At 51.4% G+C, this 26,522-nt stretch overlaps 1 protein-coding gene across 11 annotated transcripts in view; it reads left to right on the forward strand.

The window, feature by feature from the left end:
• Positions 1-26,522, forward strand: part of DCTN1 (dynactin subunit 1) — a 208,258-nt gene that overhangs the window by 126,662 nt on the left and 55,074 nt on the right. Inside the window, exons 5-6 of one of the 11 annotated variants that reach the window (XM_063925393.1) lie at positions 5,908-5,928; positions 21,498-21,515. The exons of 9 other annotated variants lie outside the window; for them this stretch is intronic. In XM_063925393.1, the coding sequence (XP_063781463.1) occupies positions 5,908-5,928; positions 21,498-21,515 (39 nt within the window). The remainder of the gene's footprint in view (positions 1-5,907; positions 5,929-21,497; positions 21,516-26,522) is intronic. One more of the 11 variants, XM_063925394.1, reaches the window with a different exon arrangement.

A 26,522-nucleotide genomic window follows, 5' to 3' on the forward strand; every position in this document is an offset into this window, starting at 1 on the left:
AACATCACGTCAGTCGCCCACATAAACAGACAGGGCGGCACGAGGGCCACAGATTCGGCATTCAGGATTGGATGCTGGTGACCACGGAGCCCAGCCCGAGAGGCTGGGGAGCAGTCACACAAGGAAAAAATTTCCAGGGAGTGTGATCAAGTCTGGAGACTTTTCTCCACATAAATATACTGGAGCTAAGGGTAAATTTATAATGCTCTAAGCTTAGCAAGACCTCTGCTTCAAGGTCAGCCGGTATTGATCCAGTGGGAAAAACATCACGGCAGTCGCCCACGTAAACAGACAGGGCGACACAAGAAGCAGGAGGGCAATGGCAGAAACTGCAAGGATTCTTCGCTGGGCGGAAAATCATGTGATAGCACTGTCAGCAGTGTTCATTCCGGGAGTGGACAACTGGGAAGCAGACTTCCTCAGCAGACACGACCTTCACCCGGGAGAGTGGGGACTTCACCCAGAAGTCTTCCACCAAATTGTAAACCGTTGGGAAAGACCAAAGGTGGACATGATGGCGTCACGTCTAAACAAAAAACTGGACAGATATTGCGCCAGGTCAAGGGACCCTCAGGCAATAGCAGTGGACGCTCTGGTAACGCCGTGGGTGTACCAGTCAGTGTATGTATTCCCTCCTCTGCCCCTCATACCGAAAGTATTGAGAATCATAAGAAGGAGAGGAGTAAGAACTATACTCGTGGTTCCGGATTGGCCAAGAAGGTCTTGGTACCCGGAACTTCAAGAGATGCTCACGGACGAACCGTGGCCTCTACCTCTAAGACAGGACCTGCTACTGCAGGGGCCTTGTCTGTTCCAAGACTTACCGCGGCTGCGTTTGACGGCATGGCGGTTGAACGCCGGATCCTGAAGGACAAGGGCATTCCAGAAGAAGTCATCCCTACTCTGGTAAAAGCCAGAAAGGAAGTAACCGCAAAACATTATCACCGCATTTGGCGTAAATATGTTGCGTGGTGTGAGGCCAAGAAGGCCCCTACACAGGAATTTCAACTGGGTCGTTTCTTGCATTTCCTGCAAACAGGACTGTCTATGGGCCTAAAATTAGGGTCCATTAAGGTTCAAATTTCGGCCCTGTCGATATTCTTCCAGAAAGAACTGGCTTCAGTACCTGAAGTTCAGACATTTGTGAAAGGGGTGCTGCACATACAGCCTCCTTTTGTGCCTCCAGTGGCACCTTGGGATCTCAATGTTGTGTTGAGATTTCTAAAATCACACTGGTTTGAACCATTGTCTACGGTAGATTTAAAATATCTCACGTGGAAGGTGTCGATGCTGTTGGCCTTGGCTTCAGCTAGGCGTGTGTCAGAATTGGCGGCTTTATCATGTAAAAGCCCTTACCTAAATTTTCATTCTGACAGGGCGGAATTGAGGACTCGTCCTCAATTTCTACCTAAGGTGGTTTCTGCATTTCACATGAACCAACCTATTGTGGTACCTGCGGCTACTAGGGACTTAGAGGACTCTAAGTTGCTGGACGTTGTCAGGGCCTTGAAAATATATGTTTCCAGGACGGCTGGAGTCAGGAAAACTGACTCGCTGTTTATCCTGTATGCACCCAACAAGCTGGGTGCTCCTGCTTCAAAGCAGACGATTGCTCGTTGGATTTGTAGTACAATTCAGCTTGCACATTCCGTGGCAGGATTGCCACAGCCAAAATCAGTAAAAGCCCATTCCACAAGGAAAGTGGGCTCATCTTGGGCGGCTGCCCGAGGGGTCTCGGCTTTACAACTTTGCCGAGCAGCTACTTGGTCAGGGGCAAACACGTTTGCTAAATTCTACAAATTTGATACCCTGGCTGAGGAGGACCTGGAGTTCTCTCATTCGGTGCTGCAGAGTCATCCGCACTCTCCCGCCCGTTTGGGAGCTTTGGTATAATCCCCATGGTCCTTACGGAGTCCCAGCATCCACTTAGGACGTTAGAGAAAATAAGATTTTACTTACCGATAAATCTATTTCTCGTAGTCCGTAGTGGATGCTGGGCGCCCATCCCTAGTGCGGATTGTCTGCAATACTTGTATATAGTTATTGTTACAAAAAATTCGGGTTATTATTGTTGAGCCATCCTTTCAGAGGCTCCTTTAAATTTATCATACTGTTAACTGGGTTCAGATCACGAGTTGTACGGTGTGATTGGTGTGGCTGGTATGAGTCTTACCCGGGATTCAATATCCTTCCTTATTATGTACGCTCGTCCGGGCACAGTATCCTAACTGGCTTGGAGGAGGGTCATAGGGGGAGGAGCCAGTGCACACCACCTGATATCTCAAGCTTTTATTTTGTGCCCTGTCTCCTGCGGAGCCGCTATTCCCCATGGTCCTTACGGAGTCCCAGCATCCACTACGGACTACGAGAAATAGATTTATCGGTAAGTAAAATCTTATTATTTGAAATAGTCATGGCCCACATTCATCCACTGCCTCGTGGTATATTACAGGTTTATAATGCACGAGACGGAGATTGCGGAGTAGTGATGCTGTACCCTGCTTTGTACGTTGCTACTGGGGACAGAGATTGGGGTGTAGTGACGCTGTACTCTGCTACTGGGGTGTAGTGACGCTGTACTCTGCTACTGGGGACAGGTAGTGGGGTGTAGTGACGCTGTACTCTGCTACTGGGGACAGGTAGTGGGGTGTAGTGACGCTGTACTCTGCTACTGGGGGACAGGGATTGGGGTATTGTGACGCTGTACTCTGCTACTGGGGACAGGGAGTGGGGTGTAGTGACGCTGTACTCTGCTACTAGGGACAGGTAGTGGGGTGTAGTGACGCTGTACTCTGCTACTGGGGGACAGGGATTGGGGTATAGTGACGCTGTACTCTGCTACTGGGGACAGGGATTGGGGTGTAGTGACGCTGTACTCTGCTACTGGGGACAGGTAGTGGGGTGTAGTGATGCAGTACTCTGCTACTGGGGACAGGTAGTGGGGTGTAGTGACGCAGTACTCTGCTACTGGGGGGCAGGGATTGGGGTGTAGTGACGCTGTACTCTGCTACTGGGGGCAGGGATTGGGGTGTAGTGACGCTGTACTCTGCTACTGGGGGACAGGTAGTGGGGTGTAGTGACGCAGTACTCTGCTACTGGGGGGCAGGGATTGGGGTGTAGGGATGCTGTACTCTGCTACTGGGGACAGGTAGTGGGGTGTAGTGACGCAGTACTCTGCTACTGGGGGGCAGGGATTGGGGTGTAGTGACGCTGTACTCTGCTACTGGGGGGGTAGGGATTGGGGTGTAGTGACACTGTACTCTGCTACTGGGGACAGGGATTGGGGTGTAGTGACGCTGTACTCTGCTACTGGGGGCAGGGATTGGGGTGTAGTGACGCTGTACTCTGCTACTGGGGGGGTAGGGATTGGGGTGTAGTGTCGCTGTACTCTGCTACTGGGGGGCAGGGATTGGTGTGTAGTGACGCTGTACTCTGCTACTGGGGGGGTAGGGATTGGGGTGTAGTGACACTGTACTCTGCTACTGGGGGGCAGGGATTGGGGTGTAGTGACGCTGTACTCTGCTACTGGGGGGCAGGGATTGGGGTGTAGTGACACTGTACTCTGCTACTGGGGACAGGGATTGGGGTGTAGTGACACTGTACTCTGCTACTGGGGACAGGTAGTGGGGTGTAGTGACGCAGTACTCTGCTACTAGTGGCAGGGATTGGGGTGTAGTGACGCTGTACTCTGCTACTGGGGGGCAGGGATTGGGGTGTAGTGACGCTGTACTCTGCTACTGGGGACAGGGATTGGGGTGTAGTGACGCTGTACTCTGCTACTGGGGGGCAGGGATTGGGGTGTAGTGACGCTGTACTCTGCTACTGGGGGACAGGGATTGGGGTGTAGTGACGCTGTACTCTGCTACTGGGGGGCAGGGATTGGGGTGTAGTGACGCTGTACTCTGCTACTGGGGACAGGGATTGGGGTGTAGTGACGCTGTACTCTGCTACTGGGGGGCAGGGATTGGGGTGTAGTGACGCTGTACTCTGCTACTGGGGACAGGGATTGGGGTGTAGTGACACTGTACTCTGCTACTGGGGACAGGGATTGGGGTGTAGTGACGCTGTTCTCTGCTACTGGGGGGCAGGGATTGGGGTGTAGTGACGCTGTACTCTGCTACTGGGGACAGGGATTGGGGTGTAGTGACACTGTACTCTGCTACTGGGGACAGGGATTGGGGTGTAGTGACGCTGTACTCTGCTACTGGGGACAGGGATTGGGGTGTAGTGACGCTGTACTCTGCTACTAGGGGGCAGGGATTGGGGTGTAGTGACGCTGTACTCTGCTACTGGGGACAGGGATTGGGGTGTAGTGACGCTGTACTCTGCTACTAGGGGCAGGGATTGGGGTGTAGTGACGCTGTACTCTGCTACTAGGGGCAGGGATTGGGGTGTAGTGACGCTGTACTCTGCTACTGGGGACAGGGATTGGGGTGTAGTGACGCTGTACTCTGCTACTGGGGACAGGGATTGGGGTGTAGTGACGCTGTACTCTGCTACTAGGGGCAGGGATTGGGGTGTAGTGACGCTGTACTCTGCTACTAGGGGCAGGGATTGGGGTGTAGTGACGCTGTACTCTGCTACTAGGGGCAGGGATTGGGGTGTAGTGACGCTGTACTCTGCTACTGGGGACAGGGATTGGGGTGTAGTGACGCTGTACTCTGCTACTGGGGACAGGGATTGGGGTGTAGTGACGCTGTACTCTGCTACTAGGGGCAGGGATTGGGGTGTAGTGACGCTGTACTCTGCTACTGGGGACAGGGATTGGGGTGTAGTGACGCTGTACTCTGCTACTGGGGACAGGGATTGGGGTGTAGTGACGCTGTACTCTGCTACTAGGGGCAGGGATTGGGGTGTAGTGACGCTGTACTCTGCTACTGGGGACAGGGATTGGGGTGTAGTGACGCTGTACTCTGCTACTAGGGGCAGGGATTGGGGTGTAGTGACGCTGTACTCTGCTACTAGGGGCAGGGATTGGGGTGTAGTGACGCTGTACTCTGCTACTGGGGACAGGGATTGGGGTGTAGTGACGCTGTACTCTGCTACTGGGGACAGGGATTGGGGTGTAGTGACGCTGTACTCTGCTACTAGGGGCAGGGATTGGGGTGTAGTGACGCTGTACTCTGCTACTAGGGGCAGGGATTGGGGTGTAGTGACGCTGTACTCTGCTACTAGGGGCAGGGATTGGGGTGTAGTGACGCTGTACTCTGCTACTGGGGACAGGGATTGGGGTGTAGTGACGCTGTACTCTGCTACTGGGGACAGGGATTGGGGTGTAGTGACGCTGTACTCTGCTACTAGGGGCAGGGATTGGGGTGTAGTGACGCTGTACTCTGCTACTGGGGACAGGGATTGGGGTGTAGTGACGCTGTACTCTGCTACTGGGGACAGGGATTGGGGTGTAGTGACGCTGTACTCTGCTACTAGTGGCAGGGATTGGGGTGTAGTGACGCTGTACTCTGCTTCTAGTGGCAGGGATTGAGGTGTAGTGACAGTGTACTCTGCTACTGGGGGGCAGGGATTGGGGTGTAGTGACGCTGTACTCTGCTACTAGGGGCAGGGATTGTGGTGTAGTGACGCTGTACTCTGCTACTAGTGGCAGGGATTGGGGTGTAGTGACGCTGTACTCTGCTACTAGGGGCAGGGATTGGGGTGTAGTGATGCTGTACTCTGCTACTAGGGGCAGGGATTGGGGTGTAGTGATGCTGTATTCTATTTTAACTCTACAAATCAGATTACGGCCTTTGTATAAAGTCTTGATGCGCTAGTAAGCGGTGAGATTTGTCATAACCTGTGTTGATTCCCAATTTGTTTCCTTTCCTGAATTACTTCTCCTGTGTCCTCTCGGAGAGCACTGCTCACTAACTAACCATCTTCCTCTCTGACCTCTGACCTCTCTCCATGCAGCGTGGATTAAAACCTAAGAAGGTGGTGTGCCTGTTTCTTTATCCCTCACATTCCCCCCACCCCAGTGCTTGTGTGCCCCCCTGCATATAACACCTTCCACCATGCATGCCGCCTCCATGCACGGCCATGTGACATCTGTTGGGTATGGCAATCTTACTCCTTACATTGGCTTTTATTGTAAGTGCTTTGTGTATCAAATACTGTACATGCTCTCTCTTATTCCAGTAATCTAGTATATCCAGTACTAAACTGGTACTATCAACGCTGTACAGATGGAGGCTCGCTCACCAAGGCTTCTCTGCTGCACCTAGGTGCACCAAGGCTTAGCCTTTCATCTATTATTCTCAGCTGCAATACAATACAGAGAGAACAATACAGCAGGGAGTTAATTCTATTAAAGCAGTCATGTCCAAACTGCGTCCCTCCAGCTGTTGTGAAACTACACATCCCAGCATGCCCCGACACAGCTTTAGCATTCTCTGACAGCAAAACTGTGTCAAGGCATGCTGGGATATGTAGTTTCACAACAGCTGGAGGGCCACAGTTTGGACATGCCTGTATTAAAGGGATAGAGGAGCAGGGCTCCATCTGTATATATGTTCATAGCCAATAATATGGTTCTACCATCAATACACTAGCAGAAGCAAAACAATGAACAATCAATAGATGGCGCCGCTCTGATGTAATAATCATGTGTATGAATCAATAAGCGTCAATGCCTCGGTGAACACCCCAAAAAAAAACATTTCCTGTGAGAATAATATATTGGTGTACTGCGTTTTATAAATGATTAGTGTACCGTCCAAGGCAGTCATTCCTAATCATTGTGTAAGAGTCCTCACACTTACACTGAGAGTCCTGCTGAGCAGTTGGTATCCAGCACAAAGTGAGGCAGTCCTGTATTGGTAAGTGATATATAATGGTATTACCGCTTACTTGAAATACATATCAAATAGTGACTACAGATGGTACTAGTGATGTTATAGTGCATAAGCTGTGGCGTGATACAGTTCTACAACCACCAGCTGCTGCTTATATAGGCACTGCAGTACCGAGATACCTACTGCGACGCGGAGCCTGCGGGTGTCTTGTGTGCCACCGCTGTCTGGAATGGCTAGAACAGTAGCCGCAGTAACAACAGGTATACCGATGAAACCTTTCCAGCAGGCGCAGGTGACGGAAGTGAATCCTCAGGCTAGTTTTGCCTCTGGAACAGAGTCTTTTACATAAAATACTGACTTTGGTGCCCCAGGGGTCTTGTATGCAGAAATACATTGTTTTTGTTGTTTTGAAGGTAGTGGTATAGCTACGGACAAGACATCCCTCAGCCAGCAATTACAGGGCGAGCAATCTCAGCTTTGTACATGAGTGTTAATGTAACATTTCATATAGTAATCGTGTACAGTGTAATATACCTACAGCCACAGATCAGGCCCAGCTACAGTCTGTACATTAATACACCTGTACAGTGTAAAGTACCTACAGCCACAGATCAGGCCCAGCTACAGTCTGTAGAGTAATAATACCGTACAGTGTAATATACCTACAGCCACAGATCAGACCCAGCTACAGTCTATAGAGCAATAATCCTCTACAGTGTAATATACCTACAGCCACAGATCAGACCCAGCTACAGTCTGTAGAGTAATAATCCTGTACAGTGTAATATACCTACAGCCACAGATCAGACCCAGCTACAGTCTGTAGAGTAATACTCCTGTACAGTGTAATATACCTACAGCCACAGATCAGTCTCAGCTACAGTGTGTAGAGTAATAATCCTGTACAGCGTAATATACCTACAGCCACAGATCAGGCCCAGCTGCAATCAATAGAGTAATAATCCTCTACAGTGTAATACCTACAGCCACAGATCAGGCCCAGCTACAGTCTGTAGAGTAGTAATCCTGTACAGTGTAATATACCTACAGCCACAGATCAGGCCCAGCTACAGTCTGTAGAGTAATAATCCTGTACAGGGTAATATACCTACAGCCACAGATCAGGCCCATCTACAGTGTGTAGAGTAATAATCATGTACAGTGTAATTTACCTACAGCCACTGATCAGGCCCAGCTACAGTCTGTAGAGTAGTAATGCTGTACAGTGTAATATACCTACTACAGCCACAGATCAGGCCCAGCTCCAGTCTGTAGAGTAATAATACCGTACATTGTAATATACCTACAGATCAGGCCCAGCTACAGTCTGTAGAGTAGTAATCCTGTATAGTATAATATACCTACTACAGCCACAGATCAGGCCCAGCTACAGTCTATAGATTAATACTCCTGTACAGTGTAATATACCTACTAAAGCCACAGATCAGGCCCAGGTACAGTCTGTAGAGTAATAATCCCGTACAGTGTAATATACCTACAGCTACAAATCAGGCCCAGCTACAGTCTGTAGAGTAATAATCCTATACAGTGTAATTATACCTACTACATCCACAGATCAGGCCCAGGTACAGTCTGTAGAGTAATAATCCCGTACAGTGTAATATACCTACAGCTACAAATCAGGCCCATCTGCAGTCTGTAGAGTAATAATCCTGTACAGTGTAATATACCTACAGCCACAGATCAGTCTCAGCTACAGTCTGTAGATTAATAATCATATACAGTGTATTATACTTACAGCCACAGATCAGGCTAAAATTCACTCTGTAGAGTAATAATCCTATACAGTTTAATATACCTACAGCCACAGATCAGGCCCAGCTACAGTCTGTCGAGTAATAATTCTGTACAGTGTAATACACCTACAGCCACAGATCAGGCCCAACTGCGGCCTGTAGAGTAATAATCCTGTACAGTGTAATATACCTACAGCTGCAAACCAGGTACAGCTACAGTCTGTATAATAATAATCCTGTCCAGTGTAATCTACCTATAGCCACAGATCAGGCCCAGCTACAGTCTATAGTGTATTATACCTACAGCCACAGATTGTAGAGTAGTAATCATGTATTGTGTAATATACCTACAGCCACAAACTATGTCCAGCTACAGTGTGTAGAATAATAGTCCTGTACAGTGTAAAATACCTACAGCCACAAACCAGGTCCAGCTACAGTCTGAATAATAATAATAATAATAATAATAATCCTGTACAGTATAATATAACTACAGCCACAGATCAGGCCCAACTGCAGTCTGTAGTGTAGTAATCCTGTACAGTGTAATATACTTACAGCCACAAACCACGTCCAGATACAGTGTGTAGAGTAATAATCCTGTACAGTGTAATATACCTACAGCCACATATCAGGCTAAAATGCACTCTGTAAAGTAATAATCCTGTACAGCGTAATATACCTACAGCCACAAACCAGGCCCAGCTACAGTCTGTAGAGTAATAATCCTGTACAGTGTAATATACCTACAGCCACAGATCAGGCCCAGCTACAGTCTGCAGAGTAATAATCCTGTACAGTGTAATATACTACAGCCACAGATCAGGCCCAGCTACAGTCTGTAGAGTAATAATCCTGTACAGTGTAATATACCTATAGCCACAGATCAGGCCCAGCTGCAATCAATAGAGTAATAATCCTGTACAGGGTAATATACCTACAGCCACAGATCAGGCCCATCTACAGTGTGTAGAGTAATAATCATTTACAGTGTAATTTACCTACAGCCACTGATCAGGCCCAGCTACAGTGTGTAGAGTAATAACCCTGTACAGGGTAATATACCTAAAGCCGCAGATCAGGCCCAGCTACAGTCTGTAGAGTAATAATCCTGTACAGTGTAATATACCTACAGTCACAGATTAGGCACTGCTAGTCTGTAGAGTAATAATCCTGAACAGTGTAATATACTTACTACATCCACAGATCAAGCCCAGCTACAGTCTGTAGAGTAGTAATTCTGTACAGTGTAATATACCTGCTACAGCCACATATCAGTCTAGGCTACAGTCTGTAGAGTAATAATCCTGTATAGTGTAATATACCTACAGCCACAGATCAGGCCCAGCTACAGTCTGTAGAGTAGTAATCCTGTACAGTGTAATAACCCTACAGCCACAGATCAGGCCCAGCTACAGTCTATAGATGTATTCTCCTGTACAGTGTAATATACCTACAGCCACAGATCAGGCCCAGCTACTGTCTGTAGAGCAGGCACTCCCAACCACGGTCCTCAAGGCATACCAACAGTGCAGGTTTTAGTGATATCCAGGCTGCAGCACAGATGGTTAAATCAAAATAACTGAGCTACTAATTAAGTCACCTGTGCTGAAGCCTGGATATCACTAAAACCTGCACTGTTGGTGTGCCTTGAGGACCGTGGTTGGGAATGCCTGCTTTAGAATGTAATGTACCTACAGCCACAGATCAGGCCCCGCTATAGTCTATAGAGCAGGCATGTCCAAACTGCGGCCCTCCAGCTGTTGTGAAACTACATTTCCCAGCATGCCCTGACACCGTTTTGCTATCAGAGAATGCTAAAGCTGTGTCAGGGCATGCTGGGATGTGTAGTTTCTCAACAGCTGGAGGGCCGCAGTTTGGACATGCCCGCTATAGAGTAATAATCCTGTACAGTGTAATATACCTACAGCCACAAACCACGTCCAGCTACAGTTTGTAGAGTAATAATCCTGTACAGTGTAATATACCTACAGCCACAAACCAGGTACAGCTACAGTCTGTATAATAATAATAATCCTGTACAGTGTTATATACCTACTACAACCACAGATCAGGCCCAGCTACAGTCTGTACATTAATACACCTGTACGGTGTAAAGTACCTACAGCCACAGATCAGACCCAGCTACAGTCTGTAGAGTAGTAATCCTGTACAGTGTAATATACCTACAGCCACAGATTAAGGCCAGCTACAGTCTGTAGAGTAGTAATCCTGTACAGTGTAATATACCTACAGCCACAGATCAGGCCCAGCTACAGTCTCTATAGAGCAATAATCCTGTACAGTGTAATATACGTACAGCCACAGATCAGACCCAGCTACAGTCTGTACAGCAGTAATCCGGTACAGTGTTATATACCTACAGCCACAAACCAGGTACAGCTACAGTCTGTATAATAATAATAATAATAATAATAATAATAATAATCCTGTACAGTGTAATATACCTACTACAGCCACAGATCAGGCCCAGCTACAGTCTGTAAAGTGATATTCATGTACAGTGTAATATACCTACAGCCACAGATCAAGCCCAGCTACAGTCTGTAGAGTAGTAATCCTGTACAGTGTAATATACATACAGCCACAGATCAGGCCCAGCTACAGTCTGTAGAGCAGTAATCCTGTATAGTGTAATATACCTACTACAGCCACAGATCAGACCCAGCTACAGTCTGTACAGCAGTAATCCGGTACAGTGTTATATACCTACAGCCACAAACCAGGTACAGCTACAGTCTGTATAATAATAATAATAATCCCGTACAGTGTATTATACCTACTACAGCCACAGATCAGGCCCAGCTACAGTCTGTAAAGTGATATTCATGTACAGTGTAATATACCTACAGCCACAGATCAGGCCCAGCTACAGTCTGTAGAGCAGTAATCCTGTATAGTGTAATATACCTACTACAGCCACAGATCAGGCCCAGCTACAGTCTGTACAGTAGTAATCATGTACAGTGTATTATACCTACAGCCACAGATCAGGCCCAGCTACAGTCTGTAGAGTAGTAATCCTGTACAGTGTAATATACCTACTACAGCCACAGATCAGGCCCAGCTCCAGTCTGTAGAGTAATAATACCTGTGACAGGACGGTACCGTACGAAAGCACTCGACGCTTTCGCGTCCCGTTGACTGCGCACAGAATGGAAGGTCAAGCCGCACGAGGCCTGACCACATAGGGGATTCCCGCTTACCGTCAGTAACCGCCTGTTACTGACTCCACCCACTGCGCTGTGGGCGGGTTCTCGCTGCCACCACCAAACTCCTAACCTGCCGTGGCGTTTGGAACCACGGTTCTGCTCTGTATGTGCCGACGCACTGCCTTACCACAGCTGTGTGGTGCTGACGAATCCCCACTAGCCACTTGCTAGGCCTCTACCGGTAGCTGGCGGAAGGCGGAGCTTGGAGACGTTAGGTGCTTCCCTGGACAGCCGGAGAACGGAGCTAGGTTTGGCCTAACCCTGTTGGTCACAAGATGAAGCAGTCTTCTTGAGGCAATGATATTTATTGCTCAATAACCTTTAAAAAAGCTCCTCCCTATTGCTAGGGGCAACAGCATACAATCAGATGTTTTCAGCAGAATAAGATGTTACAATACACACTCCTATGGGCCAACTGCCCTCCTTTTATCCCTCTCCAAGACCCCTTACCACAGGGGGTAAGCCCGCCCTGTGGTGCACAACCAATCAATGTTTACCCATGAGCTGTGCATGCCTTGGTCTCATGCACAGCTAACATTGTCCCCTATGGACAGTGGGGAGTGGTCGGTCTCCTTTGACTCTCCCATCTTGGAGAATCGGGATACTCCCCGGTGCCGTTCAGTCTGGCTGGGGGAAGTTTTCCCTCCTAAATCTGACTTCCAGAAACCTGCCCGGGACCCATCTCACTGCCTGCAGCCTGGATTTGGGCTCCAGAGCTGGGCAGCCTGGCTCCCCGGTCCAGGTCTCTTGGCCACTACGGGTGATCTCCATGGAGCTCCAAGAAACCACTCAGCTTGTTTCATAGCTGAGCTGCTTCTCTCTCTCCCTGTGCCCCTTGGAAGTGTGAGGCTGGATGGGAAAGCATTCCGTTTTTGGGGAAAAGGTCTGGGAGAATCTATCAGCCTGCACAGCCATGGATTCCCCCCTCCTGGGACACACAACCAAGTAAGTGCAATTTACCTTGAAATACATTACATTTAAATCACACTGTACATGTTATACATTTAAATACACTCTGAGCCTGCACAGGCTCCACATACCTATGCACTGCAGTGCCTTACAACACACTGTACTTTCTATTATTTTACACAATGTCTGGTTGGTGGAATACTGTGTCCTAGTCCTGCAGCCTGGCTGCTAGGACCCTGTCTGTGCTGGCTCCCCTAGCCCTGCAGCCTGGCTGCTAGGGCTCTCCCAGTGCTGGAGGTATGGGGCTGGCTTCCCCCACCCTCCAGCCTGCCTGCCTGCCACTGGGGTCCAGGGAGCTGGCTCTCCATGTCCCCCCAGTGTGGCACTACCTTTGTCGCCTCGCCGCATGCAGCGGCGCAACCCCCTGTACCGAAGCCCGGCGGCCTGGGACACTTGTCCCGGGCGCCGTGACTCTGGCTCTGTTGTAGCGCTGAGCCGCCGGGAGCGTAGCTCCCGGACCCCAGCGCTCGTCAGCCTAACTGCACCCACGCCGCTAGGGAGCCGGCTAGCCCGGTCCCCCATGAGCGGCGCCTGTCTTGTAGCCTCGCCGCAGCGTCCGGCGGGGAGCCGGGGCTGCGGCGCACCCCCCTCGCTGCCCAGCAGCCCGGGACGTCCGTCCCGGCTGCTGCGGCTGGCCACCCGTGCTGGGCTGAGGCGCCGGGAGCAGAGCTCCCGGCCCCCAGCGGCGGCTCTCCCTTCTCCCCGGCGCGCACACTCCAGTGCGCCCGGGGTTGCACTGACCGCTGCCGGGAGCGGAGCTCCCGGACTCCGGCGGTCAGCGGCTGTCCTCTCCCCCGGCGCGCACACTCTGCTGAGCGCACCGGGGGCTGTCCTCACTGCCGTGGTCTCCCGAGGGGTCCGAGACCACGGCACATTTAAAAATACATTTCTTTAAACATTTTTCTAAACACGGCGCCTAGCGCCCAGTACATTTCAAATCTGGCGCCAAGCGCCCATTGTCCTTGAAAATGGCGCCGGGCACTAGGGGTTAACCCCTTCAGTGCCGCGGCGGCCATTTGCCTCGTGGCTGGGCCTCTCCGGCCACAATACCGTACAGTGTAATATACCTACAGATCAGGCCCAGCTGCAGTCTGTAGAGTAATAATCCTATACAGTGTAATTATACCTACTACAGCCACAGATCAGGCCCAGCTACAGTCTATAGATTTATTCTCCTGTACAGTGTAATATACCTACAGCTACAAACCAGGTACAGCTACAGTCTGTATAATAATAATAATAATAATCATGTACAGTGTAACATACCTAGAGCCACTGATCGTGGTAAAATGCACTCCGTAAAGTAGTAATCCTGTACAGTATAATATACCTGTTACAGCCGCAGATCAGGCCCAGCTACAGTCTATAGATTAATACTCCTGTACAGTGTAATATACCTACTAAAGCCATAGATCAGGCCCAGCTACAGTCTGTAGAGTAATAATCCTGTACAGTGTAATATACTACAGCCACAGATCAGGCCCAGCTACAGTCTGTAGAGTAATAATCCTGTACAGTGTAATATACCTACAGCCACAAACCAGGCCCAGCTACAGTCTGTAGAGTAATAATCCTGTACAGTGTAATATACCTACAGCCACAAACCAGGCCCAGCTACAGTCTGTAGAGTAATAATCCTGTACAGTGTAATATACCTACAGCCACAAACCAGGCCCAGCTACAGTCTGTAGAGTAATAATCCTGTACAGTGTAATATACCTACAGCCACAAACCAGGCCCAGCTACAGTCTGCAGAGTAATAATCCTGTACAGTGTAATATACTACAGCCACAGATCAGGCCCAGCTACAGTCTGTAGAGTAATAATCCTGTACAGCGTAATATACCTACAGCCACAGATCAGGCCCAGCTACAGTCTGTAGAGTAATAATCCTGTACAGCGTAATATACCTACAGCCACAAACCAGGCCCAGCTACAGTCTGTAGAGTAATAATCCTGTACAGTGTAATATTCCTACAGCCACAAACCAGGCCCAGCTACAGTCTGTAGAGTAATAATCCTGTACAGTGTAATATACTACAGCCACAGATCAGGCCCAGCTACAGTTTGTAGAGTAATAATCCTGTACAGCGTAATATACCTACAGCTACAGGTCAGGTACCTAGAGCATCAGGGTCAGAGCCTGTTACAGTATATAAATAATAATGTATACAGTAACATACATGGAGCCTTATGACCAGACATGGCTGTAGTGACTGCTGGGGACCCCATTACGGGATATGGGATATGATAGAAATATATAAAATACAGATTGAGTGTCCCATATCCAAATATTCCGAAATACGCACTTATTTGAGTGAGAGTGAAATAGTGAAACCTTTGTTTTTTTGATGGCTCAATGTACACAAACTTTGTTTAATACACAAAGGTATAAAAAATATTGTATTAAATGACCTTCAGGCTGTGTGTATAAGGTGTATATGAAACATAAATGCATTCTATGCTTAGACTTGGGTCCCATCACCATGATATCTCCTTATGGTATGCAATTATTCCAAAATACGGAAAAATCAGATATCCAAAATACTTCTGGTCCCAAGCATGTTGGATAAGGGATACTCAACCTGTATGTATGTATGTATGTATGTATGTATGTATATGTATGTGTATATATATATATATATATATATGTGTGTATATATACACACACACACACACACACACACACACACACACACACACACACACACACAGTTATGACACCAGAGAAGAGCAGCGCGTTATTACGCTGTCTGTAATCAGCCAGATCAGTGTTAGGGTTAGTCGCTCCCTGTCTCCAGGCTGGATTATCCCTCCGTCTGGTTACATCGGCAGATGGGCCAGGGGGCTGATTACCTAATTGACCTTTCCTATTCACTGTCTGCCAGCTGGGGGATTGTCAGTAGATGTAGAGTGCACCCTATCTATGCATGCCATGCTGTGCCCCATCTGTCTGCTGCCCCCCTCCTGTACACTGCTTATATACAGTTTTACTCCTGGGCGGTGGCAGAACATGCCATAAATTAATCATTTAACCTATGGTGTGTAATATATAAAGACAGGCAGCATTATAAATGTATTACTATGTCACTTGGGTCCTGTAGTCTCATAACAGAGCTATTTGGGTGTATTTGGAAGGTGGGAGCAAAGCTAAAATAGAGCCAGTATCTGGGCACCTGGGTAACACCATGCTGCAATGCAGGGGACAGATGTAACATGTGCAGAGAGGTAGGTGTGGGAGGGGTGTGTCCTAGCTCAGAGCTACATTGCAGTGTGATAGGTTGGCCGTAGGTGGCATAGCCTGTATGGGGGTAATAGGTTGGCCGTAGGTGGCATAGCCTGTATGGGGGTAATAGGTTGGCCGTAGGTGGCATATCCTGTATGGGGGTAATAGGTTGGCCGTAGGTGGCATAGCCTGTATGGGGGTAATAGGTTGGCCGTAGGTGGCATAGCCTGTATGGGGGTAATAGGTTGGCCGTAGGTGGCATAGCCTGTATGGGGGTAATAGGTTGGCCGTAGGTGGCATAGCCTGTATGGGGGTAATAGGTTGGCCGTAAGTGTCATAGCCTGTATGGGGGTAATAGGTTGGCCGTAGGTGGCATAGCCTGTATGGGGGTAATAGGTTGGCCGTAGGTGGCATAGCCTGTATGGGGGTAATAGGTTGGCCGTAGGTGGCATAGCCTGTATGGGGGTAATAGGTTGGCCGTAGGTGATATAGCCTGTATGGGGGTAATAGGTTGGCCGTAGGTGGCATAGCCTGTATGGGGGTAATAGGTTGGCCGTAGGTGGCATAGCCTGTATGGGGGTAATAGGTTGGCCGTAGGTGGCATAGCCTGTATGGAGGTAATAGGTTGGCCGTAGGTGGCATAGCCTGTATGGGGGTAATAGGTTGGCCGTAGGTGGCATAGCCTGTATGGGGGTATTAGGTTGGCCGTAGGTGGCATAGCCTGTATGGGGGTAATAGGTTGGCCGTAGGTGGCATAGCCTGTATGGGGGTAATAGGTTGGCCGTAGGTGGCATAGCCTGTATGGGGGTATTAGGTTGGCCGTAGGTGGCATAGCCTGTATGGGGGTAATAGGTTGGCCGTAGGTGGCATAGCCTGTATGGGGGTAATAGGTTGGCTGTAGGTGACATAGCCTGTATGGGGGTAATAGGTTGGCTGTAGGTGACATAGCCTGTATGGGGGTAATAGGTTGGCCGTAGGTGGCATAGCCTGTATGGGGGTATTAGGTTGGCTGTAGGTGGCATAGCCTGTATGGGGGTATTAGGTTGGCCGTAGGTGGCATAGCCTGTATGGGGGTATTAGGTTGGCCGTAGGTGGCATAGCCTGTATGGGGGTAATAGGTTGGCGGTAGGTGAAATAGCCTGTATGGGGGTAATAGGTTGGCGGTAGGTGAAATAGCCTGTATGGGGGTAATAGGTTGGCCGTAGGTGGCATAGCCTGTATGGGGGTATTAGGTTGGCCGTAGGTGGCATAGCCTGTATGGGGGTAATCGGTTGGCCGTAGGTGGCATAGCCTGTATGGGGGTAATAGGTTGGCCGTAGGTGGCACAGCCTGTATGGGGGTATTAGGTTGGCCGTAGGTGGCATATCCTGTATGGGGGTATTAGGTTGGCCGTAGGTGGCATAGCCTGTATGGGGGTAATAGGTTGGCGGTAGGTGAAATAGCCTGTATGGGGGTAATAGGTTGGCCGTAGGTGGCACAGCCTGTATGTGGGTATTAGGTTGGCCGTAGGTGGCATATCCTGTATGGGGGTATTAGGTTGGCCGTAGGTTGCATAGCCTGTATGGGGGTAATAGGTTGGCCGTAGGTGGCATAGCCTGTATGGGGGTATTAGGTTGGCCGTAGGTGGCATAGCCTGTATGGCGGTAAGAGAGGAGTCCTCAGGTGAGATTACAGACAGTCTTTGATAACTTTGCGGTCTCTTCCCCCAGCCAGAAATCTCTCTCCATCTGCTGTATAATGACGGGCAGCTGTCTCATGGTGTCCAGTTACTGATAGTGCCGGCATTACCGCAGATCTGATGGGAAGTATACAGACTCCCCGGGAATTGTCTCTGCCATGGATGCATTAACGCTTCTTCCTAATGCTCCAGGGTTTTCTTATTATCTGACTGCGTATCTCCTTACACACTCGCCCTGAGTAACGGGGTCACTGCCCGTCGGCTGATGCACAATAACTGCTCAGAAGTAGCGGGTGAGTGTTGTGGAATGAAGAGCCCTGCACCTCTAACCTAGCGCTGTTCAGTTACTATGCCTGTCCGCTAGGGGGCGCCACACATTATGGTGTCTGCAGGGCAGGGAGGCATTTCAGTGTAGATACTAGGAGTGTAAGAGCCGTCATCCTGTACTGGGGACCCCCCATACGGATGACCCACCTCAGAGGTGTCCCCTAGTGATCTACAGGTAACAGCAGGTATACGTGGTCCGTAGGGGGATCATTACGTGCACAGGCCACCTATGGCATTACCTGTAGCAGGTGAGATCCCAGCTACCTGGGCAAATGATCGCTCTGCATTAAAGTCTGTTCTCGGGGGGAATAAATCCAGTGGCTGAGCTCCTGCCCCCCCTGAGTCAGGCAGTGGGGGGCTCGGTGGAAGAATTTGGCAAGCTCTTAATAAATGAGCGTTGCTGCACACTAGTATAATGCTGCGTAGGAATGTCCCGTTCCAGCCCCTGTGGCCGGCCACTGATGATTGGGTCACCCATACAAAGCCGCGCTCTGGCTTATACTGCAGGAAACACTCTGTAGTGAGTGCCGGGTTCTGTCTCTCCTTTCCCCCGTCCGCTGGGTTATTACAGCTCAGCTGTTGCAGACACAGTATACATTGTCATGAATGCCTATAGCAGAGGTTCTCAAACTCTGTCCTCGGGGGCACACACAGTGCATGTTTTGCAGGTAACCCAGCAGGTGCACAGGTGTATTAATTACTCACTGACACATTTTAAAAGGTCCACAGGTGGAGCTAATTATTTCACTTGCAATTCTGTGAGGAGACCTGTGTGGGGTCCTGAGGACTGAGTTTGAGAACCTCTGGCCTATAGAATAAAGCAGTGTGACATTGGTGATGCTGTAATTGCGGTATCCTGTGGCAGAAGTGTAGGCCGTACCTGTATGTCCGTGATACTGGCAGTGCCAGGGTCCGCTCTCCATCCTCGCCACGCTCTCTCCGGCCCGGGCGCAGGTTTGTGGTGTGTAATCTGCTGCTAATCCACAGGGGCCAGCCTGCAGCCATCTGCTCCGTTCTGTGCTGCGCTAATCCCCAGTGATATGATGACAGGGTGTTAACCCTTCAGTGTCCGGGACCCGGTGCCATCCTCATTAGTGTATGTAGCCTATATTATGTACTCTCTCACTCCGTACTATCCCCGGCAGTGCCCAGCTCTCTGTAACGCACTGCGTGGTGTGCTCGGTACTATCCTGGCAGTGCCCGGCTCTCACTGTAGTGTGCTCAGTACTATCCTGGCAGTGCCCGGCTCTCACTGTAGTGTGCTCAGTACTATCCTGGCAGTGCCCGGCTCTCACTGTAGTGTGCTCAGTACTATCCTGGCGGTGCCCGGCTCTCGCTGTAGTGTGCTGCCTGGCACTGCTTGGTGTGCTCAGTACTATCCCTGGCAGTGCCCGGCTCTCACTGTAGTGTGCTGCCTGGCACTGCGTGGTATGCTCAGTACTATCCCTGGCAGTGCCCGGCTCTCGCTTATTGTGTGCTGCCTGGCACTGCATGGTGTGCTCAGTACTATCCTGGCAGTGCCCGGCTCTCGCTGTAGTGTGCTCAGTACTATCCTGGCAGTGCCCGGCTCTCGTTGTGGTGTGCTGCCTGGTACTGCGTGGTGTGCTCAGTATTATCCTTGCAGTGCCCGGGTCTCGCTGTAGTGTGCTGCCTGGCACTGCGTGGTGTGCTCAGTACTATCCCTGGCAGTGCCCGGCTCTCGCTGTGGTGTGCTCAGTACTATCCCTGGCAATGCCCGGCTCTCGCTGTAGTGTGCTCAGTACTATCCTGGCAGTGCCCGGCTCTCGTTGTGGTGTGCTGCCTGGTACTGCGTGGTGTGCTCAGTACTATCCCTGGCAGTGCCCGGCTCTTGCTGTAGTGTGCTGCATGGAACTGCTTGGTATGCTCAGTACGATCCTGGCAGTGCCCGGCTCTCGCTGTAGTGTGCTGCCTGGCACTGCTTGGTATGCTCAGTACTATCCTGGCAGTGCCCGGCTCTCGCTGTAGTGTGCTGCCTGGTACTGTGTGGTATGCTCAGTACTATCCTGGCAGTGCCTGGCTCTCGTTGTGGTGTGCTGCCTGGTACTGCGTGGTATGCTCAGTACTATCCCTGGCAGTGCCCGGCTCTCGCTGTAGTGTGCTGCCTGGCACTGCGTGGTGTGCTCAGTACTATCCTGGCAGTGCCCGGCTCTCGTTGTGGTGTACTGCCTGGTACTGCGTAGTGTGCTCAGTATTATCCTTGCAGTGCCCGGCTCTCGCTGTAGTGTGCTGCCTGGCACTGCGTGGTATGCTCAGTACTATCCTGGCAGTGCCCGGCTCTCGCTGTAGTGTGCTGCCTGGCACTGCTTGGTGTGCTCAGTACTATCCTGGCAGTGTCCGGCTCTCGCTGTAGTGTGCTGCCTGGCACTGCGTGGTATGCTCAGTACTATCCCTGGCAGTGCCCGGCTCTCGCTGTAGTGTGCTGCCTGGCACTGCATGGTATGCTCAGTACTATCCCTGGCAGTGCCCGGCTCTCGCTGTAGTGTGCTGCCTGGCACTGCGTGGTGTGCTCAGTACTATCCTGGCAGTGCCCGGCTCTCGTTGTGGTGTGCTGCCTGGTACTGCGTAGTGTGCTCAGTATTATCCTTGCAGTGCCCGGCTCTCGCTGTAGTGTGCTGCCTGGCACTGCGTGGTGTGCTCAGTACTATCCTGGCAGTGCCCGGCTCTCGCTGTAGTGTGCTGCCTGGCACTGCGTGGTATGCTCAGTACTATCCTGGCAGTGCCCGGCTCTCGCTGTAGTGTGCTGCCTGGCACTGCTTGGTGTGCTCAGTACTATCCTGGCAGTGCCCGGCTCTCGCTGTAGTGTGCTGCCTGGCACTGCGTGGTATGCTCAGTACTATCCTGGCAGTGCCCGGCTCTCGCTGTAGTGTGCTGCCTGGCACTGCTTGGTGTGCTCAGTACTATCCTGGCAGTGCCCGGCTCTCGCTGTAGTGTGCTGCCTGGCACTGCGTGGTGTGCTCAGTACTATCCTGGCAGTGCCCGGCTCTCGCTGTGGTGTGCTGCGTGGTACTGAGGCAGTGTAGTGATTCTTCACGATAGGCTTATGACTGGCTGATGCTGCTGGGTTGCCAGGTAACAAGCTGCCCCTCCTCCCTGCCTCCGCCCCCCTCCCCTTATTAGCATGGAAAAGCATCCGAGCCATTGAGCGGTGTCGGGGCTGCCTGGGAGACTGGAAGGGCCCTTTGATGATTGATGATGTAATCTGGGAGCGGGGCGGTGGTTACACAGACAGCAGGGAACGGCAGAGCAGGCTGGGGCTGTATCGCATCCCTGCACGGTGTCGCATCCCTGGAGGAAGGGACATGGAGGATGCTCGCAGAGACTGGCTGGGGGGAGCGTAGCCTGGATCTGCCGGATTTGTGACGTTCTGCTCCATGAAAGAGAAGCGCTGCGGCCATTTGCAAGTGATTGGGAACGCTCCAGCTGCAGCTCTGTGATTTCATGTCCTAACATTCTCTCTTCTTCTTCTCTCCTCTCTCACCTTGTCTGACAATGAGGCAGGCTCCGACCACCAGGAAGGTACCCGCTCACCCACATAGTCCGTGCTGTCTGTGTCCTCTGCACTCTCATTGCATGCTACGTACCTGCAGAGTGGGCCGCGATCACTGAGGAGCTGCAGAAACTGACACTATACATGATACGGGGGAATGTAGGTCATGTATGCAGTCTGCGTGCACATCGTCGTCTTATGTAATGCTCCGTGCACAGGCCGGACTCCCCGCTGCTACATACATGACACTAGTCATACGTCTCCATCCACAGGCCGGACTCCACGCTGCTACATACATGACACTGTAGTCACACGTCTCAATCCACAGGCCGGACTCTTCGCTGCTACATACATGACACTAGTCACACGTCTCCATCCACAGGCCGGACTCCCCGCTGCTACATACATGACACTGTAGTCACACGTCTCCATCCACAGGCCGGACTCCCCACTGCTACATACATGACACTGTAGTCACACGTCTCCATCCACAGGTCGGACTCCCCGCTGCTACATACATGACACTAGTAATAGGTCTCCATCCACAGGCCGGACTCCCCGCTGCTACATACATGACACTGTAGTAACACGTCTCCATCCACAGGCCGGACTCCCCACTGCTACATACATGACACTGTAGTAACACGTCTCCATCCACAGGCCGGGCTCCCTGCTGCTATATACATGACACTAGTCATAGGTCTCCATCCACAGGCCGGACTCTCCGCTGCTACATACATGACACTGTAGTCATATGTCTCCATCCACAGGCCGGGCTCCCCGCTGCTACATACATGACACTGTAGTCATACGTCTTCATCCACAGGCCGGACTCCCCGCTGCTACATACATGACACTAGTCATACGTCTCCATCCACAGGCCGGACTCCACGCTGCTACATACATGACACTGTAGTAACACGTCTCCATCCACAGGCCGGACTCCCCACTGCTACATACATGACACTGTAGTAACACGTCTCCATCCACAGGCCGGGCTCCCTGCTGCTATATACATGACACTAGTCATAGGTCTCCATCCACAGGCCGGACTCTCCGCTGCTACATACATGACACTGTAGTCACATGTCTCCATCCACAGGCCGGGCTCCCCGCTGCTACATACATGACACTGTAGTCATACGTCTTCATCCACAGGCCGGACTCCCCGCTGCTACATACATGACACTAGTCATACGTCTCCATCCACAGGCCGGACTCCACGCTGCTACATACATGACACTAGTCATACGTCTCCATCCACAGGCCGGACTCCACGCTGCTACATACATGACACTAGTCATACGTCTCCATCCACAGGTCGGACTCCCCGCTGCTACATACATGACACTAGTAATAGGTCTCCATCCACAGGCCGGACTCCCCGCTGCTACATACATGACACTGTAGTAACACGTCTCCATCCACAGGCCGGACTCCCCACTGCTACATACATGACACTGTAGTAACACGTCTCCATCCACAGGCCGGGCTCCCTGCTGCTATATACATGACACTAGTCATAGGTCTCCATCCACAGGCCGGACTCTCCGCTGCTACATACATGACACTAGTCATACGTCTCCATCCACAGGCCGGACTCCACGCTGCTACATACATGACACTAGTCATACGTCTCCATCCACAGGCCGGACTCCACGCTGCTACATACATGACACTAGTCATACGTCTCCATCCACAGGCCGGACTCCCCGCTGCTACATACATGACACTGTAGTCATATGTCTCCATCCACAGGCCGGGCTCCCCGCTGCTACATACATGACACTGTAGTCATACGTCTTCATCCACAGGCCGGACTCCCCGCTGCTACATACATGACACTAGTCATACGTCTCCATCCACAGACCGGACTCCCCGCTGCTACATACATGACACTGTAGTCATACGTCTCCATCCACAGGCCGGACTCCCCGCTGCTACATACATGACACTGTAGTCATATGTCTCCATCCACAGGCCGGGCTCCCCGCTGCTACATACATGACACTGTAGTCATACGTCTTCATCCACAGGCCGGACTCCCCGCTGCTACATACATGACACTAGTCATACGTCTCCATCCACAGGCCGGACTCTCCACTGCTACATACATGACACTGTAGTAACACGTCTCCATCCACAGGCCGGACTCCCCACTGCTACATACATGACACTGTAGTAACACGTCTCCATCCACAGGCCGGGCTCCCTGCTGCTACATACATGACACTAGTCATACGTCTCCATCCACAGGTCGGACTCCCCGCTGCTACATACATGACACTAGTAATAGGTCTCCATCCACAGGCCGGACTCCCCGCTGCTACATACATGACACTGTAGTAACACGTCTCCATCCACAGGCCGGACTCCCCACTGCTACATACATGACACTGTAGTAACACGTCTCCATCCACAGGCCGGGCTCCCTGCTGCTATATACATGACACTAGTCATAGGTCTCCATCCACAGGCCGGACTCTCCGCTGCTACATACATGACACTAGTCATACGTCTCCATCCACAGGCCGGACTCCACGCTGCTACATACATGACACTAGTCATACGTCTCCATCCACAGGCCGGACTCCCCGCTGCTACATACATGACACTGTAGTCATATGTCTCCATCCACAGGCCGGGCTCCCCGCTGCTACATACATGACACTGTAGTCATACGTCTTCATCCACAGGCCGGACTCCCCGCTGCTACATACATGACACTAGTCATACGTCTCCATCCACAGACCGGACTCCCCGCTGCTACATACATGACACTGTAGTCATATGTCTCCATCCACAGGCCGGGCTCCCCTCTGCTACATACATGACACTGTAGTCATACGTCTTCATCCACAGGCCGGACTCCCCGCTGCTACATACATGACACTAGTCATACGTCTCCATCCACAGGCCGGACTCCCCGCTGCTACATACATGACACTGTAGTCACACGTCTCCATCCACAGACCGGACTCCCCGCTGCTACATACATGACACTGTAGTCATACGTCTCCATCCACAGGCCGGACTCCCCGCTGCCACATACCTGACACTGTAGTCACACATCTCCATCCACAGACCGGACTCCCCGCTGCTACATACATAACACTGTAGTCACACGTCTCCATCCACAGGCCGGACTCCCCGCTGCTACATACATGACACTAGTCACACGTCTCCATCCACAGGCCGGACTCCCCGCTGCTACATACATAACACTGTAGTCACACGTCTCCATCCACAGGCCGGACTCCCCGCTGCTACATACATGACACTAGTCACACGTCTCCATCCACAGGCCGGACTCCCCGCTGCTACATACATGACACTAGTCATACGTCTCCATCCACAGGTCGGACTCCCCGCTGCTACATACATGACACTAGTCATACGTCTCCATCCACAGGCCGGACTCCCCGCTGCTACATACATGACACTGTAGTCATATGTCTCCATCCACAGGCCGGACTCCCCGCTGCCACATACATGACACTGTAGTCACACGTCTCCATCCACAGACCGGACTCCCCGCTGCTACATACATGACAATGTAGTCACACGTCTCCATCCACAGGCCGGACTCCCCGCTGCTACATACATGACACTAGTCATACGTCTCCATCCACAGGCCGGACTCCCCGCTGCTACATACATGACACTGTAGTCACACGTCTCCATCCACAGACCGGACTCCCCGCTGCTACATACATAACACTGTAGTCACACGTCTCCATCCACAGGCCGGACTCCCCGCTGCTACATACATGACACTAGTCACACGTCTCCATCCACAGGCCGGACTCCCCGCTGCTACATACATGACACTAGTCATACGTCTCCATCCACAGGTCGGACTCCCCGCTGCTACATACATGACACTAGTCATACGTCTCCATCCACAGGCCGGACTCCCCGCTGCTACATACATGACACTGTAGTCATATGTCTCCATCCACAGGCCGGACTCCCCGCTGCCACATACATGACACTGTAGTCACACGTCTCCATCCACAGACCGGACTCCCCGCTGCTACATACATGACAATGTAGTCACACGTCTCCATCCACAGGCCGGACTCCCCGCTGCTACATACATGACACTAGTCATACGTCTCCATCCACAGGCCGGACTCCCCGCTGCTACATACATGACACTAGTCATAGGTCTCCATCCACAGGCCGGACTCCCCGCTGCTACATACATGACACTAGTCACACGTCTCCATCCACAGGCCGGACTCCCCGCTGCTACATACATGACACTAGTCATACGTCTCCATCCACAGGCCGCACTCCCCGCTGCTACATACATGACACTGTAGTCATACGTCTCCATCCACAGGCCGGACTCCCCGCTGCTACATACATGACACTGTAGTCACACGTCTCCATCCACAGGCCGGACTCCCCGCTGCCACATCCCTGACACTGTAGTCACACGTCTCTATCCACAGGCCGGACTCCCCGCTGCTACATACATGACACTGTAGTCATACGTCTCCATCCACAGGCCGGACTCCCCGCTGCTACATACATGACACAAGTCATAGGTCTCCATCCACAGGCCGGACTCCCCGCTGCCACATACATGACACTGTAGTCACACGTCTCCATCCACAGGCCGGACTCCCCGCTGCCACATACATGACGCTGTAGTCACACGTCTCCATCCACAGGCCGGACTCCACGCTGCTACATACATGACACTGTAGTCATACGTCTCCATCCACAGGCCGGACTCCCCGCTGCTACATACATGACACTAGTCATACGTCTCTGCAGCTCCTAAGTGGTGGTCATTTTGCATGTTCTGTGTCACCCTTGTATTCCCTGTGTACACCCCATATGTGCTGGAAGGTGTGTGACAGTGACTCTGTAGTGACATTTACTTTCCTCTCCTCCCAGGACGGGGTGTGACCTGCAGGATCCCTGTATTCCCTGTGTACACCCCATATGTGCTGGAAGGTGTGTGACAGTGACTCTGTAGTGACACTTACTATCCTCTCCTCCCAGGACGGGGTGTGACCTGC

Source organism: Pseudophryne corroboree, chromosome 1, assembly GCF_028390025.1.
Source record: "Pseudophryne corroboree isolate aPseCor3 chromosome 1, aPseCor3.hap2, whole genome shotgun sequence".
Classification (NCBI taxonomy): domain Eukaryota; kingdom Metazoa; phylum Chordata; class Amphibia; order Anura; family Myobatrachidae; genus Pseudophryne; species Pseudophryne corroboree.